Below are 12,014 nucleotides of genomic sequence, written 5' to 3'. Positions count from 1 at the left end.
TTATTCCTAAAAACATGAAGAAAATATTTTTTTTATGTCTGTTGACAGTATTTTCTGATTTATGAAGTGATATGAGAAAAAAACTTGACTCTTAACATATCAACCAAAGGAAACAAAAATTTCAAACCTGACTTAAACTAATGTTCAGATATCTGTTCTGGAAATGTAAATCAGCTCATATTTAATTAGATAATGTTTAATTTGTCTGGTCTCGAAACCGGGGGCATGCTGAGTGACATCTACTGTAGGTGATACACTGACTATGGATAAATATGTCACACAACCTCGCCACAAAAAATCCAAACTATCCTTTTAATGAAGGTTTTGAACGCAGGACTTTTACTTGTAGTGGAGTATTTCCAGAGTGTGGTATTGGTACGTTTACTAAGTAAAGGATCCAAAAACTACTTCCACCACTACTGAAAAACATAAACATCTAGTGCTGCTGCTGTATGAGATTTTCATGGTATAACTGTCTCAAAAAAATATCATGGCTTCACTGTATTATTATTACTACCAGTCTGAATATTTTTTTATGATTTAAACTTGAAGCTTTTTTTCTGTGTGTAAAAAGCCTCCCTTTTGACAATAACTAAAATAAAGTTATTTTCCGACCAGTTGCTTTTTTTCTTTTCAGTATTGTAGATGAGCAGATGTAAACGTTACGTTAAACGTTGACGTTCATACCACAGTACACCTTGAAACCAGTATACTGCTGCAACCCTATAAACCAGTGGTTTCCAACTGGTGTGTCTCAGTCCAAAGTGGGTCGTGGGTCCATCTTGAATGGACCACAGGTGACTCCTAAACATGTCAGGGTTGTAAAAACACACTTTATTGCGAAGTACAGTTAATTCCAGGCAGAAGCTTTTATTTTGAAGTGCTGTTTCCTGTTGTAGAGGGAGTGAATAACAGACAGCTACTGAACAGAGACACTGACTGTATTAAACACCTGAGACCAAATCTGGACCAGGTGGGAGCCACTGATATAAAACATCAGTATGAGAGGACAATGAAGACACAGGAAGTCGACACGTAGCAGTTTAGAAAGCCTCTTTAATTGCAATAATACCATTTCACAACATGATTTCCATTCCAGAGGTGCAGACGAACATTACAAAAGAACCGAGGAGATGCGGCTTTTCTTCTTTTTTTTGGATTTCATTTGTTTTTTTATTTTAAGTGCGATCTTTTTTAATTATGAGCTGTTTTTCTTAACAACACATTCCTCTCACTTCCCAGCAGTGTGAGCCTGAAAGCAGCCCCTGAGCACAGCCTGCGAGGGGTTAACATCATCCTGACAGAGAGAGCTGTTCATCTGATACTCAACACCTGGCCACATGTCGCGTCTATGTGAAGCCCTGTCAGCGTGGCGTACACAGGTTACAGTGATGAAGAGCGCCACTACCTCCTGAGTCTACCTGCTGTGCAACGACCTCCACAAGCTGTGCTCTGAGAATACAGTGTGTGCTGTGAGTAATAGACTACCCCACCACCCCCGTTCAAACTTTACCTTGAACAGAAACAAAAACACTGATAGTGATAAATGTAAAAAAAAAAAAAAAAAATCAATGCATATCCAGAAGAACAAAGCCAACAAACCCCGCCCAGGAGAATTCAGCTGCATTTTAAGGCCTTAGTGTGTGTTGGCAGTCTTACTAAATGAGCATGTGCCCGGTCTTTCCAAAAGCTCCTCCGTCAATGTTTCACACAGATGCAGTGGTTTATAACGTCAAGGCTAAAGTGTTTGTTTTTTATCTCAGTGCAAAATTAAATTTCAGCACAGTCACAATCAGATGCCTTCAGTATGCGTCAATGAGTCTCCAATCAGGAAATCTGCCTCTAATTACCACGAGGAAATGTGTGTGTGTTACATAGTTAAGCCCAAAAGCGTAGTCACGAGTACTAACTGCAGCTAAGTTGATAGAATACATTTCCGCATATAAACCTTCATTATAAACTGAAGCGAGAGCGCGAGCATAATAAACACGAAGCACTTCCATTCTTAACCATTATAAAAACTTCTGCATAAAATACAATTCTATAGACTGAGATTTTAACTTTGGTCCCCTTCCAGTAATCTGTCTTCATTTGTGTCAACTTCTCTCTTTGTTTTCTCTTCTTCAATTAGAAAAATAGATCCTAAATCAGGACTTTCACAATTGGAATGTTTCCTTACAAAAATATTTTTTTTCCCAGAGAATGAAAAATGAAGCAAACGAAAAATTTGGCCCAAAAATAACAACGTGTGTGTGTGTGTGTGTGTTTGTCAGCATGGTGATTGTCCGAGTTAACTGGCTTCTATGTGTGTGTGAGAGAGTGTGTTGAGAATGCATAGATTGTCAGTGTTACAGAGATCAGAGCGTCACAGGACTGAAGGTGTTTGTGTTCCTCTCTGCTCAGTAGGTACAGTAATGTGTGCTCGTATGTGAATTTGGATCGGTCTATGTGTGATGCGGTTCTAAGGAGTCGAGCGGCACTGTGGCTCCTCACTCAGGCTTGGGCTCCGGGGTCTCAGGGGTCTTGGGCTCCCCGTCCTCATCACTTTCGAGGCCACCGCGGGGAACAGTGCGGCGCACGGTGAAGGGGAGGTCGCCACGCCTGAAACAGAAAACTGGAGTTAGTGTCTCATAGTTGTACGACTCAGCGAACCAGGCAAGATCCAGGTACAGTTTAGATCCATGTCGGTGAAAACATGGACGCTGATGTTGAGTAGCGGCCAGAAAAGTGTTTTTTCAGAACATTATGATATCACAGTGGAGTTGACCTTTGACCTTTTGGATATAAAATGTCATCACCTCATCATTGTATCCTATTTGACATTTTTGTAACATTTTGTCATATTTAAAGCACCAATTCTTGAGTTATGGCAAAAACATGTTTTGTGAGGTCACAGTGACCTTGACCTTTGACCATCAAATTCTGATCATTTCATTCTTGAATCCAAGTAAACCAGCCTTCTTGAGATATTGCATTCAAGGGAATGAGAGGGATGCGAGGTCACAGTGATCTTGACCTTTGACCACTAAAATCTAATTAGTTAATTGGTAAGTCCAAGTGAACATTTGTGGCGAATTTTAAAAAATTTCCTCAGGGTGCTCTCGAAATATCGTTTTCACAAGAATGAGACGGATGTGAGGTCACAGTGATCTTGACCTTTGACCACCAAATTGTAATCAGTTCATCATTGAGTCCAAGTGTAAGTTTGTGCGAACTTTGAAGAAATTCCCTCGAGATGCTCCTAAAAGTTTATTGTCGAGACAAAGTGAACATTTCTGTCAAATTTGAAGAAATGGTGTTCTTGAGATATCACATTCATCAGATTGAGCTGGATGCAAGGTAACAGTGACCTTGACCTTCCACAATCACATTCTTATTAGTTTTTTGTTGAGCTGAGTTGAAACAAATTTGTGGAAATTTTCTAAAGGCCTTCTTGAGATACTGCATACATGAGAAAAGGATGGATACAACGTCACAGCGAACTTTGACAGCTAAAATCTAATTAGTTTATCGTTGAGTTTCAGTGGATGTTTGTGCTAAATTTGAAGAAATTCCCCTGAGGCGCTCTTCAAATATTGCATTCACAAGAATGAGATGGATGCAAGGTCATAGTGACCTTTGAATACCAAATTCTAATCAGTTTATTGTCGAGACAAAGTAGACATTTGTGTCAAATTTGAAGAAATTCCTTCAAGGTGTTCTTGAGATATTGCTTTCATGAGATTGATTTGGATGCAAGGTCATAGTCACCTTGACCTTAAACCATCAAATTCTAATCAGTTAATTCTTAAGTCCAAGCTGACGTTTTTACCAAATTTGAAGAAATTCCCCTGAGGTGCTCTTAAAATATCGGATTCACATGAATGAGACAGATGCAAGGTCACAGTGACCTTGACCTTTGACTATCAAATTGTAATCAGTTTATTGCTGAGTCAAAGTGGACATTTGTGCCAAATTTGAAGAAACTCCCTAAAGGTGTTCTTGAGATGTCGCATTCATGATAGAGTTGGATGCAAGGTCACAGTGACCTTTGACCACCAAAATCTAGGGTCTCTCTGTGAAAGCTACTGGGACTCCACCATCCCTTTTCCCACCTGAGCTTGTTCTTGAGGCTGGTGACTTCACGGTTCATGGCGTCTGCCGACTCTGTGGCGTCCTCCAGCTCCCTCTGCAGTTTCCTTCGGTTGGCGTTGGCTCTCTGAGCCTCCTCCTCAGCCTCCTCCAGCTGACGCTTCAGCTGCTTCATACGAGAGTTCAACTTGTCGGACTGCGATTTGACAAAAACAAAGTTTGATTAGACAAAAAGGTTCTGATGTGTGTTCACACAGATGTAGGCGACCATGACAGGACAGTTATCGGCTTGACATCAGTGACGGAGAACCTCTGACCTGGTCCTTGTACTGCTCTGTGTTGCGTCTCTCGTCGTCCACCTGCAGGATGACTTCCTTCAGTTTCTTCTCCGTGCGTCTCACAAGCTTGGTGGCAGCCTGCCTCTCCCTGAGACAGATTAAACACACAGTGTCACAGACTGTAGGCTGACCTGCTGACTGAGGAAGTGTTAAGCATTTCCTCATCAGCGGTGACACACATGGAAGTCTGCGGCTCGTTTATCGTCCACAGAACGAGGCTGCACGCCGTCATTTTCAGAAAAATTAAACAGGCTGCAGTGAGAGTCTCTCTCCATGGGATATTTTAAAAATGTGTCCCTTCAACAGTATATATTATGCAACATAAATGCCACGGCGGAGGCTCTCACCTGGTCTCCATGTCCAGCTGTTCCTCCAGCTGAGCGATCTTCGCCTCCAGGGCAGCCATGTTGGCCTTGTACTTGGACTTGACAGTTCCCTCCAGCTCCTGCAGCTTCAGTTTCAGCTCCTTGTTCTGACGCTCCAGCTGGCTCCGGGCGCCCTCCACGCGCTGACAGGTGCTGCGCTCTGCGGCCAGCTCCACATTCATCTGGTCATTCTGGAACAAACAGTTTGACAAGGAAGCTTCAATACAGATGATCGATAAGGTGAGTCAACATTTATTAACTTATAATCCAACCGTTTTCATCGACACTATAATGAGCTGCTGTATCTGTGTCCACAGACCTGCAGCATTGATTTCTTCAGCCTGTCGTTGGTCAGCTCAGTGTTGCACTGCTCCTCCTCCAGCTCCTCCTCCAGCTGAGCGATACGAGCCTCCAGCCGTCTCTTCTCCTCTGCAACCTGAGCACTGAGGACACAGAATACAAATGTGGTCATCAACAGGTGATAACACAACTGACAGCTCTGCCATTTCACTGGAGTTCGACAGGTGTCTTACTTCTTGTTGGCCTGGTTGTTGATCTCATCCTGCAGCTCGTCTCTCTCCTGCTGGGCCTGTCTCTTCACCCGCTCTGCAGCTGCCAGCTCCTGAACACGCATGAATGAGAACAGAGCGATCAGTGTGAAACAGAAGCAGGGGGATAGAACAGGAAGTTAACGTAGAGATGAGGTGTGCGTGCCGACCTCCTGCATCTGGATCATGTCAGCCTCCATGCCCTTCAGCTTCTTCTCCGTCTCCTTGCTCTGAGCCAGGATCTCCTCTCTGGACATGCGAGTATCATCCAGCTCCCGGATGAGATCCTTCATCTGGGCCTGCGGAGTCACAGCAGTCAGTCAAACTGGGAACAAGCTGCACTGTGACATTTAAACACATTACAGATTTTTCTCTGTTGCATTGAAGACATTTCAACGAGTGACTCACCTGGAGTTTCTTCAGCTGCTTCAGGGCCTCGTCGCGGTTCTTGTTGGCCATGTCGATGCCGGCCTCCAGCTCCTTCAGATCCAGCTCCAGCTTCTTGCGTGCGGCCACGGCTCCAGAGCGCTGCTTCCTCTCATCCTCCAGCTCCATCTCCATCTCCCGCACCTGATAGACGCACATTTGATTTCAGCCACAATCAGGAGACTGCACCTGCATGCTTACACCCTAAGCAGTGTTAATACAGAACTAAAGTCAAACCACATTTAACTGAAATGATCTGGTTCAGTCCCGTCTGTACCTGTTTGATCAGTGACCTCTTCTTCTCCTCGCCCATCTCGTCACGTCCTGCCAGGTCTCTCTCATACTGGGCCTTCATGGCCTGCATGTTAACCTCCAGGCGCAGCTTGGCGTCCTCTGTGGCCTGCAGCTCGTCCTCCAGCTCCTCCAGCTGAGTCCTCATCTCCTCCAGCTGCTGATCCATCGCACGTTTGGACTTCTCCAGCTCGTGGACCTGCAGGACAGGGAGGAGGATTTGTGATGACGGCACAAACAGACCACACAGACACAAGTGCACCTTAGAAAAACACGTCCTCCAGACTTACGCTCTTGCCAACATCGTCCTTTGAGGAAACCAGGTCTTCCATCTCTGCACGCAGCAGTTTGTTGTTGCGGTCCACTTCGTCCTTGATGTCCATCAGAGACTCCAGCTCACGGGTCAGATTTAGAGCCCGGGTCTCCTTCTCACGGGCCTCGGCTTCAGCTCGGTCACGCTCCTCTGCATAGCGGGCAGAGATGTTCTTCTCCTCTGCCAGCATCTAGACAAAGACAGGTCGACAGTGTCAAATCTTCATCCTAACAAGTCTGTAAAGATTTAAGAAGTTTTTTATTCGTCTCACTGTCTCACCTGGTCAAACTTCTTCTGCTTCTTCTCCAGGTTGGACACAATCTGTCGCAGGTGGTCCTGGTCGACCAGCAGATCGTCCAACTCCTGCTGGAGACGTGTCTTGGTTTTGTCCAGCTTCTCAAAGGCAGCGCACTTCTCCTCCAGGCGCTGGCTTGATGCCTCCAGGTCCCTCTGAAGCCTCTTCTTGCCCTCCTCAGCACTCTCCAGACAACCTGCATCCTGCTCCACCTTCTTCTTCATTTCCATAAGCTATGAGGACAGACATGGCGTCACTCAAACATTCAGTGCTTCATAACACATCCCAGGTAGTTCAGATGATGTGTCAACAGTCTGAGGGACACGTTCATGTGTTTCTTCTTACCTGTGCCTGAACGGTTTGCAGCTGCCTCTCAATATTCCTCTTGGCTTCTTCTTCTTCCTCCAGCTGTTCTCGCAGGCTGTTCTGTTCATCCTCCATCTGCCGCAGACGTGTGCTGTGTGACAGTTTCTGACGCGTCTCTTCTTGGAGCAGTTCCTGTAGTAAACACGGACACGTAAAGGTGAATTATATGCAGCAATCTGATAACTTAATATTATCTAAAGGTTTTTCCTAATCGATCATCTGACACAGCCTGGGTTGCTCCAACAAGGATCTGAGATTATTTATGATTAGAGTTTTGTCAAACTAGGTTTAAAATTTGTAAATCCAGATTCACTGTTGATTTGATCAAGGTGTGTGTGAATACTGGGGCAGAAAAGTGGAGCACATTTTAATTTAATTCTATACTGTTTAATATTAAGCTTATTGATAAAACATTAATAAGGCGTAGGCTTTGATACGTATTCACTTCCTCCTACTCCTTTTCCATCATGAAATACTTGTGTCTTTTTACTGAATTTGTCTGCTGGCTTTTCTGGTTTTGTTTTCTCACGTACATTTTTAATTTTTATTTATTTTGCATGTTTCAAAATAAACTCTGAATCTACCTGAACATCTTGCAGCTGGGACTCCACAGCTGAGCAGTCTTTTGTAGCCTTGATGGACTTTCCCTCCACCTCACACAGCACGGCGCTAAGGTTATCCAGCTCAGCCTGTGGACCAAAGACAACAAATTAACCACCGAACAGAAACAACACATCATCGACTCAGTGTTCAGTTTGTATGGACACAGAAAAGTCTGTAAATGTAATCACACACTCAACACACAGGTCATTTGCAGCAAACCCAGACAGTGATTGTTAAAAGAGTCGTACCTGTGTTTTAGCCAGTTTCTCGGCCAGCTCCAGCCTCTGGCGATCGCTCTCTGTATGTTTGAGCAGCAGCTCCTGGACCTGGGCCTCAGCCTTCTTCCTGCGATGCTCGGAATCTCCTTTGCCCTGCATCAGTGTCTGCAGCTCAATGGTGAGCTCGTTCCTCTCCGACTCCAGAGCCTGCTTGGCCTTCTCCATGGACACTTTGTTCTGCAAGGAAGGCAGATTTTCAGTCAATCATTTTCATTACTTTAATAAAAATAAAACAGTGTTTCCCACAGAAACACATTCTATGTGTGGCAGCAGCTGACAGTGACACAACCTCTGGCGAAGCATTAATGGTTTCTGCAGTCAAAAAACAATATGCATTGAGGAGAAATAGCAGCAGGTGAATACAAGGCTCTAACCCTCTTAGCCTGCTCCAGCTGCTCATTGAGCTCATCAAAGGCCTGGTTGTGTTTCTGTCTCATCTCAGTCAGCTGATGTTCATGGAGTTTGGCCTCGTCATCCAGGGTCTTCTTTAGATGTGCCACCTCTGTCTCACGCTTGGTCCTGAGAATGGAGAGCAGAGGTTAATCTCTTATGTCACGATGTACAACAGACTCAAACCTCAGTGCGTCACACTGCATCACTTGAACTGTTTTAGTATCTCTACCTGAGCTCCTGCTGGGCGGCGGTGGAGTCCAGAGTGTCCTCTAGCTCAGTCTTGAGGGCCTCCAGCTCTTCTCCCAGGTCCCTGCGGTGTTTCTCTGCCTTGGCGCGGGCCTGCCTCTCCAGCTCCAAATCCTCCTGCAGCTCAGAGAGCTGAGCCTCCATCTCACGGATCTTTTTCTGGGCCAGGTTCTTCTGCGCTGCCTCTTCCTCGATCCTTGAGGGAGGAACGGGTCAGCAAAAATGAGTAAATGGAGCAGGAGGGTGGGGAGTCTTTCATTTGATTACAAGAGCCTGTAATACCACTGCTGACACATGAACTGAAGGGTAACAATGGAAAATAATGTCCCATACAGACCTGGCCAGAGCTGCCTGGAGCTCTTCCTCCTTCTTGGCTAGCTGGGCACGGAGCTCAGCAATCTGGGCCTGCAGCTCAGCAATTTGGTCTTGTATCTCGTTGAAGTCACCATCCAGCTTGCGCCGGTTCTTTTCCAGCTCCTGGCGCTGCTTCTCCTCCCTGCGCAGGCGGTCTGACAGGAAAAAAAACAAACACAAGATCAAAGGGAGAAAAAAACAATGCTTAAAGTTGGAAACTTGTAATATCACCTTGTTCTGTTTAGGACCAGTTTAGGTAAGTGACTGTTTGCCCATCATGTTCTCTTCATACCTTCCAGGTCTGTGATCATGGCCTCGTGCTTGGTCTTGAGTTTCTGCAGGCTCTTGGACTTCTCCTCCTCCTCGGCCAGGTTGGTGGTGAACTCAGAGATCCTCTCCTCCAGCAGCTTCTTCTCCTGTGTTCACAAACAGGGTAAATGATCAGAGATGGTGCACTTTAATGTTTTTTGTGAGGCCCATTAAACGGCTGTCACTGAGTGTGAGTCAGCGAGTTATGAAGTGACGCCATTGGTCGGAGTGAGTGATGATGTTTCCGTTAAGAGTGCTGCAGTAATGAGTCCTAAAACCCGGATTTAGTATTTTATGTTTCCTGATTCCATCGTGTTGAAGTCAAAGGGTTTCTTGAATGGGTTTAAGACTCTTTCACGTTTTGTTCTACAACATGAAACGTCAGTAAATACCCCAGTTGTTAATTTTGACGCTTTTGACTTAAAAAACACAGTTGCCAACAAGTGGCTAAATTAGACTACAGAACATCACCACGCTGACCACGGCTTGACCATGGCTTGACCACGTGGTGTAGTTCGTTAGCTTTTTACTTCTGGTGAGAGCATTTGCACTTCAAAAATCTCAACGATGGTCTTAATTTGCAAATATTTTCTTGCTAAACAAAACGTCCCACAGAGCTTACTTTCTGCAATAACCCAAAATCCACTGGAAAAATCATGTTGAGTTTTTGTCGAGGGAACTAGGGCGATGATAACTTCCGTGTTGGCAGACAAATCATCCCTGCAGCACCCTATTGGCCGTTGCGCTTTTGAAAGGAACAGGCACTGACCATCTTGTATTACTCGCAGCCTTGAGAGCACTCCTCGCTTTCACGCTGCTCTTCAGTACAAGCAGCTGCGTACATGGAGGAATTTACAGCTCAAAGCAACTCAATACGATATCTTCTCTGGCTGTTGTGTGATATATTTAGTTTCAGCAAAATATGTTGCACATTCCCGGTCCGTTGTTAGTGCAGTTAGCTTTTCTACTACATCACGTGAATGTCTCCGTCACACTGAACCCCGTTCAAACTTTAAAACTCGGCCCGACACAGGTGAGGCTCAGTGTGTTTGTCAATTTGCTTACACCAAAAAGAATGACAAGTACACACTACTCCAATCGACCAATCACAGCGTGCTTTTCATTCTAACCTTGTTTAGTTTGTTGTTCTGGTCGTCTAGAACCATGACATCATCCTCTATCTTCTTCATCTTGGCCTCCATGGTGACCTTCTCCAGCTGGAGCTTCTGTCTGGCTGCCTCCTCCTCATCCAGCTGCTGCTCCAGGTCCTGTGTGCAGATAACAACAGAAGGGTTGGGCAAGTAAATCAAACACTATATATTCTATAAAGTGTTTATATGTTTGAATTAGTGGGTGTATAGATGTGAACTTACAGATATATTTTGCTGCATCTTCTTTTTCTCAGAAATGAGGTGAGAGGCTCGCTCTTCCTCCTCCTCCACGCGGGCCTCCAGGTCGTGGAGGATCTCCTCCAGCTCCTGCTTCCTGGCAGCCAGACGGGCTCTCATCTCCTCAGCCTCAGCACAGAGCTCTGTTTCTGCCTGAAGCTGCTCCTGCAGGGCAGTCCTCTCAGCGCACAGCTGCAAGCATGCAAAAAGATTACACAGTTAACTTAAATCCAGGGTAAACAGCACTTAGACTCAAACAAAGCATCCTCCATCATCCATCAGTGAATATGATGTGGAAGGGCAGGATGTTTGATCTACATTTCACACCAAATTTCCTGACCTGGAGAAGAAAATAACTTGACACAGACTGTGGTTTGTTTCAGTTTACCTGACGCTGTGATTCCTCCATCTCCCGGAGCTGCTGCTCAGCATACAGATGCTTCTCCTTCACCTTGTTCAGCTCTTCATCCTTGGCCTGCATCTCCTCCTCCTGCCTGCTGACCTGCAGAAGTGGCTTCACCTGAGGACGACATGGAAGAAATAACGGGAGTTAAAAAACTGCATGTTGGTATTTCCTTTTATTAGATACAAATTTTATGACTTTCAAGACCTTTCTAATACATAAGAAGGTAGTTTATTCATCTCTCATTATCTCTCAGCTTAGATGTTGCGAGTGAGTTTTATGCTCACCTTTGTGAAGAGTCTCCACCACTGCCAGTTCCTGAGTTTAAGGTAAGCAGCACAGTTCCTCTGGATCACCTTCATGGCAGTCAGCTGCTGCTGTCTCTTGGCAAAAGCTCTACAAGGCAGTAACAGACACAGATACACAGAGTTATATTAGGGTGCAGTTCAGTGCAACAAACTTAAAGACAAATCATCAGGTTGTCTACAGGTATCAGACACTTAAATTCACTTTTCACGATCATTTCAACCAAATTTAACAAAAATCTATGGACAAATAATCTTTGTTTTTTAAAGTAACTCTTGTTTTATTTAGGAATATAGTTATTAGAGTGAGTTAGGTTGATCTACATTGTGCCAACAATCTTAAGAGCATGTTAAGATTCGTAACATCAGAAATGGGACCTTTGACGCAGAAGAGCTTGACTCATTTTGCCAAAAAAATAAATAAAATTATGAAAAAAAGTAGAGTTAGATCAATTTTTTGTGGCAGTTAAAACTTCACAGGGCTCAACAATAAGGACTGCCCGATTGCCCGGGGCAAGTAAAACTCACGGTCGGGCATGTAAATTAACAACTCACCTGCCCGATTGGGCAAGTTGCTAAAAATAATAAAAGTTAATAACTAACTGATAAAATAAATGTATTTTAAAACGTGCTCTTCTGCTCTGATGCAGCGGTCTCTCTGCCTGAAGTCCCAGGCACAGCTGTGTAACAATGTCCTGCCCACAGCCCCCATTGATATTATT

General features: G+C 44.6%; 1 protein-coding gene across 2 annotated transcripts in view; it reads right to left on the bottom strand.

Moving 5' to 3' along the window:
• Positions 1 to 1,036: 1,036 nt before the first annotated feature.
• The window catches only part of LOC126405456 (myosin-9-like), a 52,712-nt gene continuing 41,734 nt past the window's right edge, over positions 1,037 to 12,014 (bottom strand). For both annotated transcript variants that reach the window (XM_050069195.1, XM_050069198.1), the window contains 22 exons: positions 11,275 to 11,383; positions 10,973 to 11,104; positions 10,570 to 10,776; positions 10,327 to 10,464; positions 9,180 to 9,303; positions 8,871 to 9,042; positions 8,517 to 8,729; positions 8,269 to 8,413; positions 7,865 to 8,071; positions 7,598 to 7,702; positions 6,993 to 7,145; positions 6,632 to 6,880; positions 6,330 to 6,542; positions 6,026 to 6,238; positions 5,731 to 5,892; positions 5,493 to 5,621; positions 5,308 to 5,396; positions 5,094 to 5,217; positions 4,757 to 4,965; positions 4,389 to 4,497; positions 4,095 to 4,267; positions 1,037 to 2,601 (listed from right to left, as the gene is read on the bottom strand). In XM_050069195.1, the coding sequence (XP_049925152.1) occupies positions 2,490 to 2,601; positions 4,095 to 4,267; positions 4,389 to 4,497; positions 4,757 to 4,965; positions 5,094 to 5,217; positions 5,308 to 5,396; positions 5,493 to 5,621; positions 5,731 to 5,892; positions 6,026 to 6,238; positions 6,330 to 6,542; positions 6,632 to 6,880; positions 6,993 to 7,145; positions 7,598 to 7,702; positions 7,865 to 8,071; positions 8,269 to 8,413; positions 8,517 to 8,729; positions 8,871 to 9,042; positions 9,180 to 9,303; positions 10,327 to 10,464; positions 10,570 to 10,776; positions 10,973 to 11,104; positions 11,275 to 11,383 (3,487 nt within the window). In that variant the 3' untranslated portion in view covers positions 1,037 to 2,489. The remainder of the gene's footprint in view (positions 2,602 to 4,094; positions 4,268 to 4,388; positions 4,498 to 4,756; positions 4,966 to 5,093; positions 5,218 to 5,307; positions 5,397 to 5,492; positions 5,622 to 5,730; positions 5,893 to 6,025; positions 6,239 to 6,329; positions 6,543 to 6,631; positions 6,881 to 6,992; positions 7,146 to 7,597; positions 7,703 to 7,864; positions 8,072 to 8,268; positions 8,414 to 8,516; positions 8,730 to 8,870; positions 9,043 to 9,179; positions 9,304 to 10,326; positions 10,465 to 10,569; positions 10,777 to 10,972; positions 11,105 to 11,274; positions 11,384 to 12,014) is intronic.

This window comes from Epinephelus moara, chromosome 18 (genome assembly GCF_006386435.1).
Source record: "Epinephelus moara isolate mb chromosome 18, YSFRI_EMoa_1.0, whole genome shotgun sequence".
NCBI classification, from domain to species: domain Eukaryota; kingdom Metazoa; phylum Chordata; class Actinopteri; order Perciformes; family Serranidae; genus Epinephelus; species Epinephelus moara.
The sequence above is the reverse complement of the archived record's forward strand: the minus strand, read 5'-3'. Positions and strand labels throughout refer to the sequence as shown.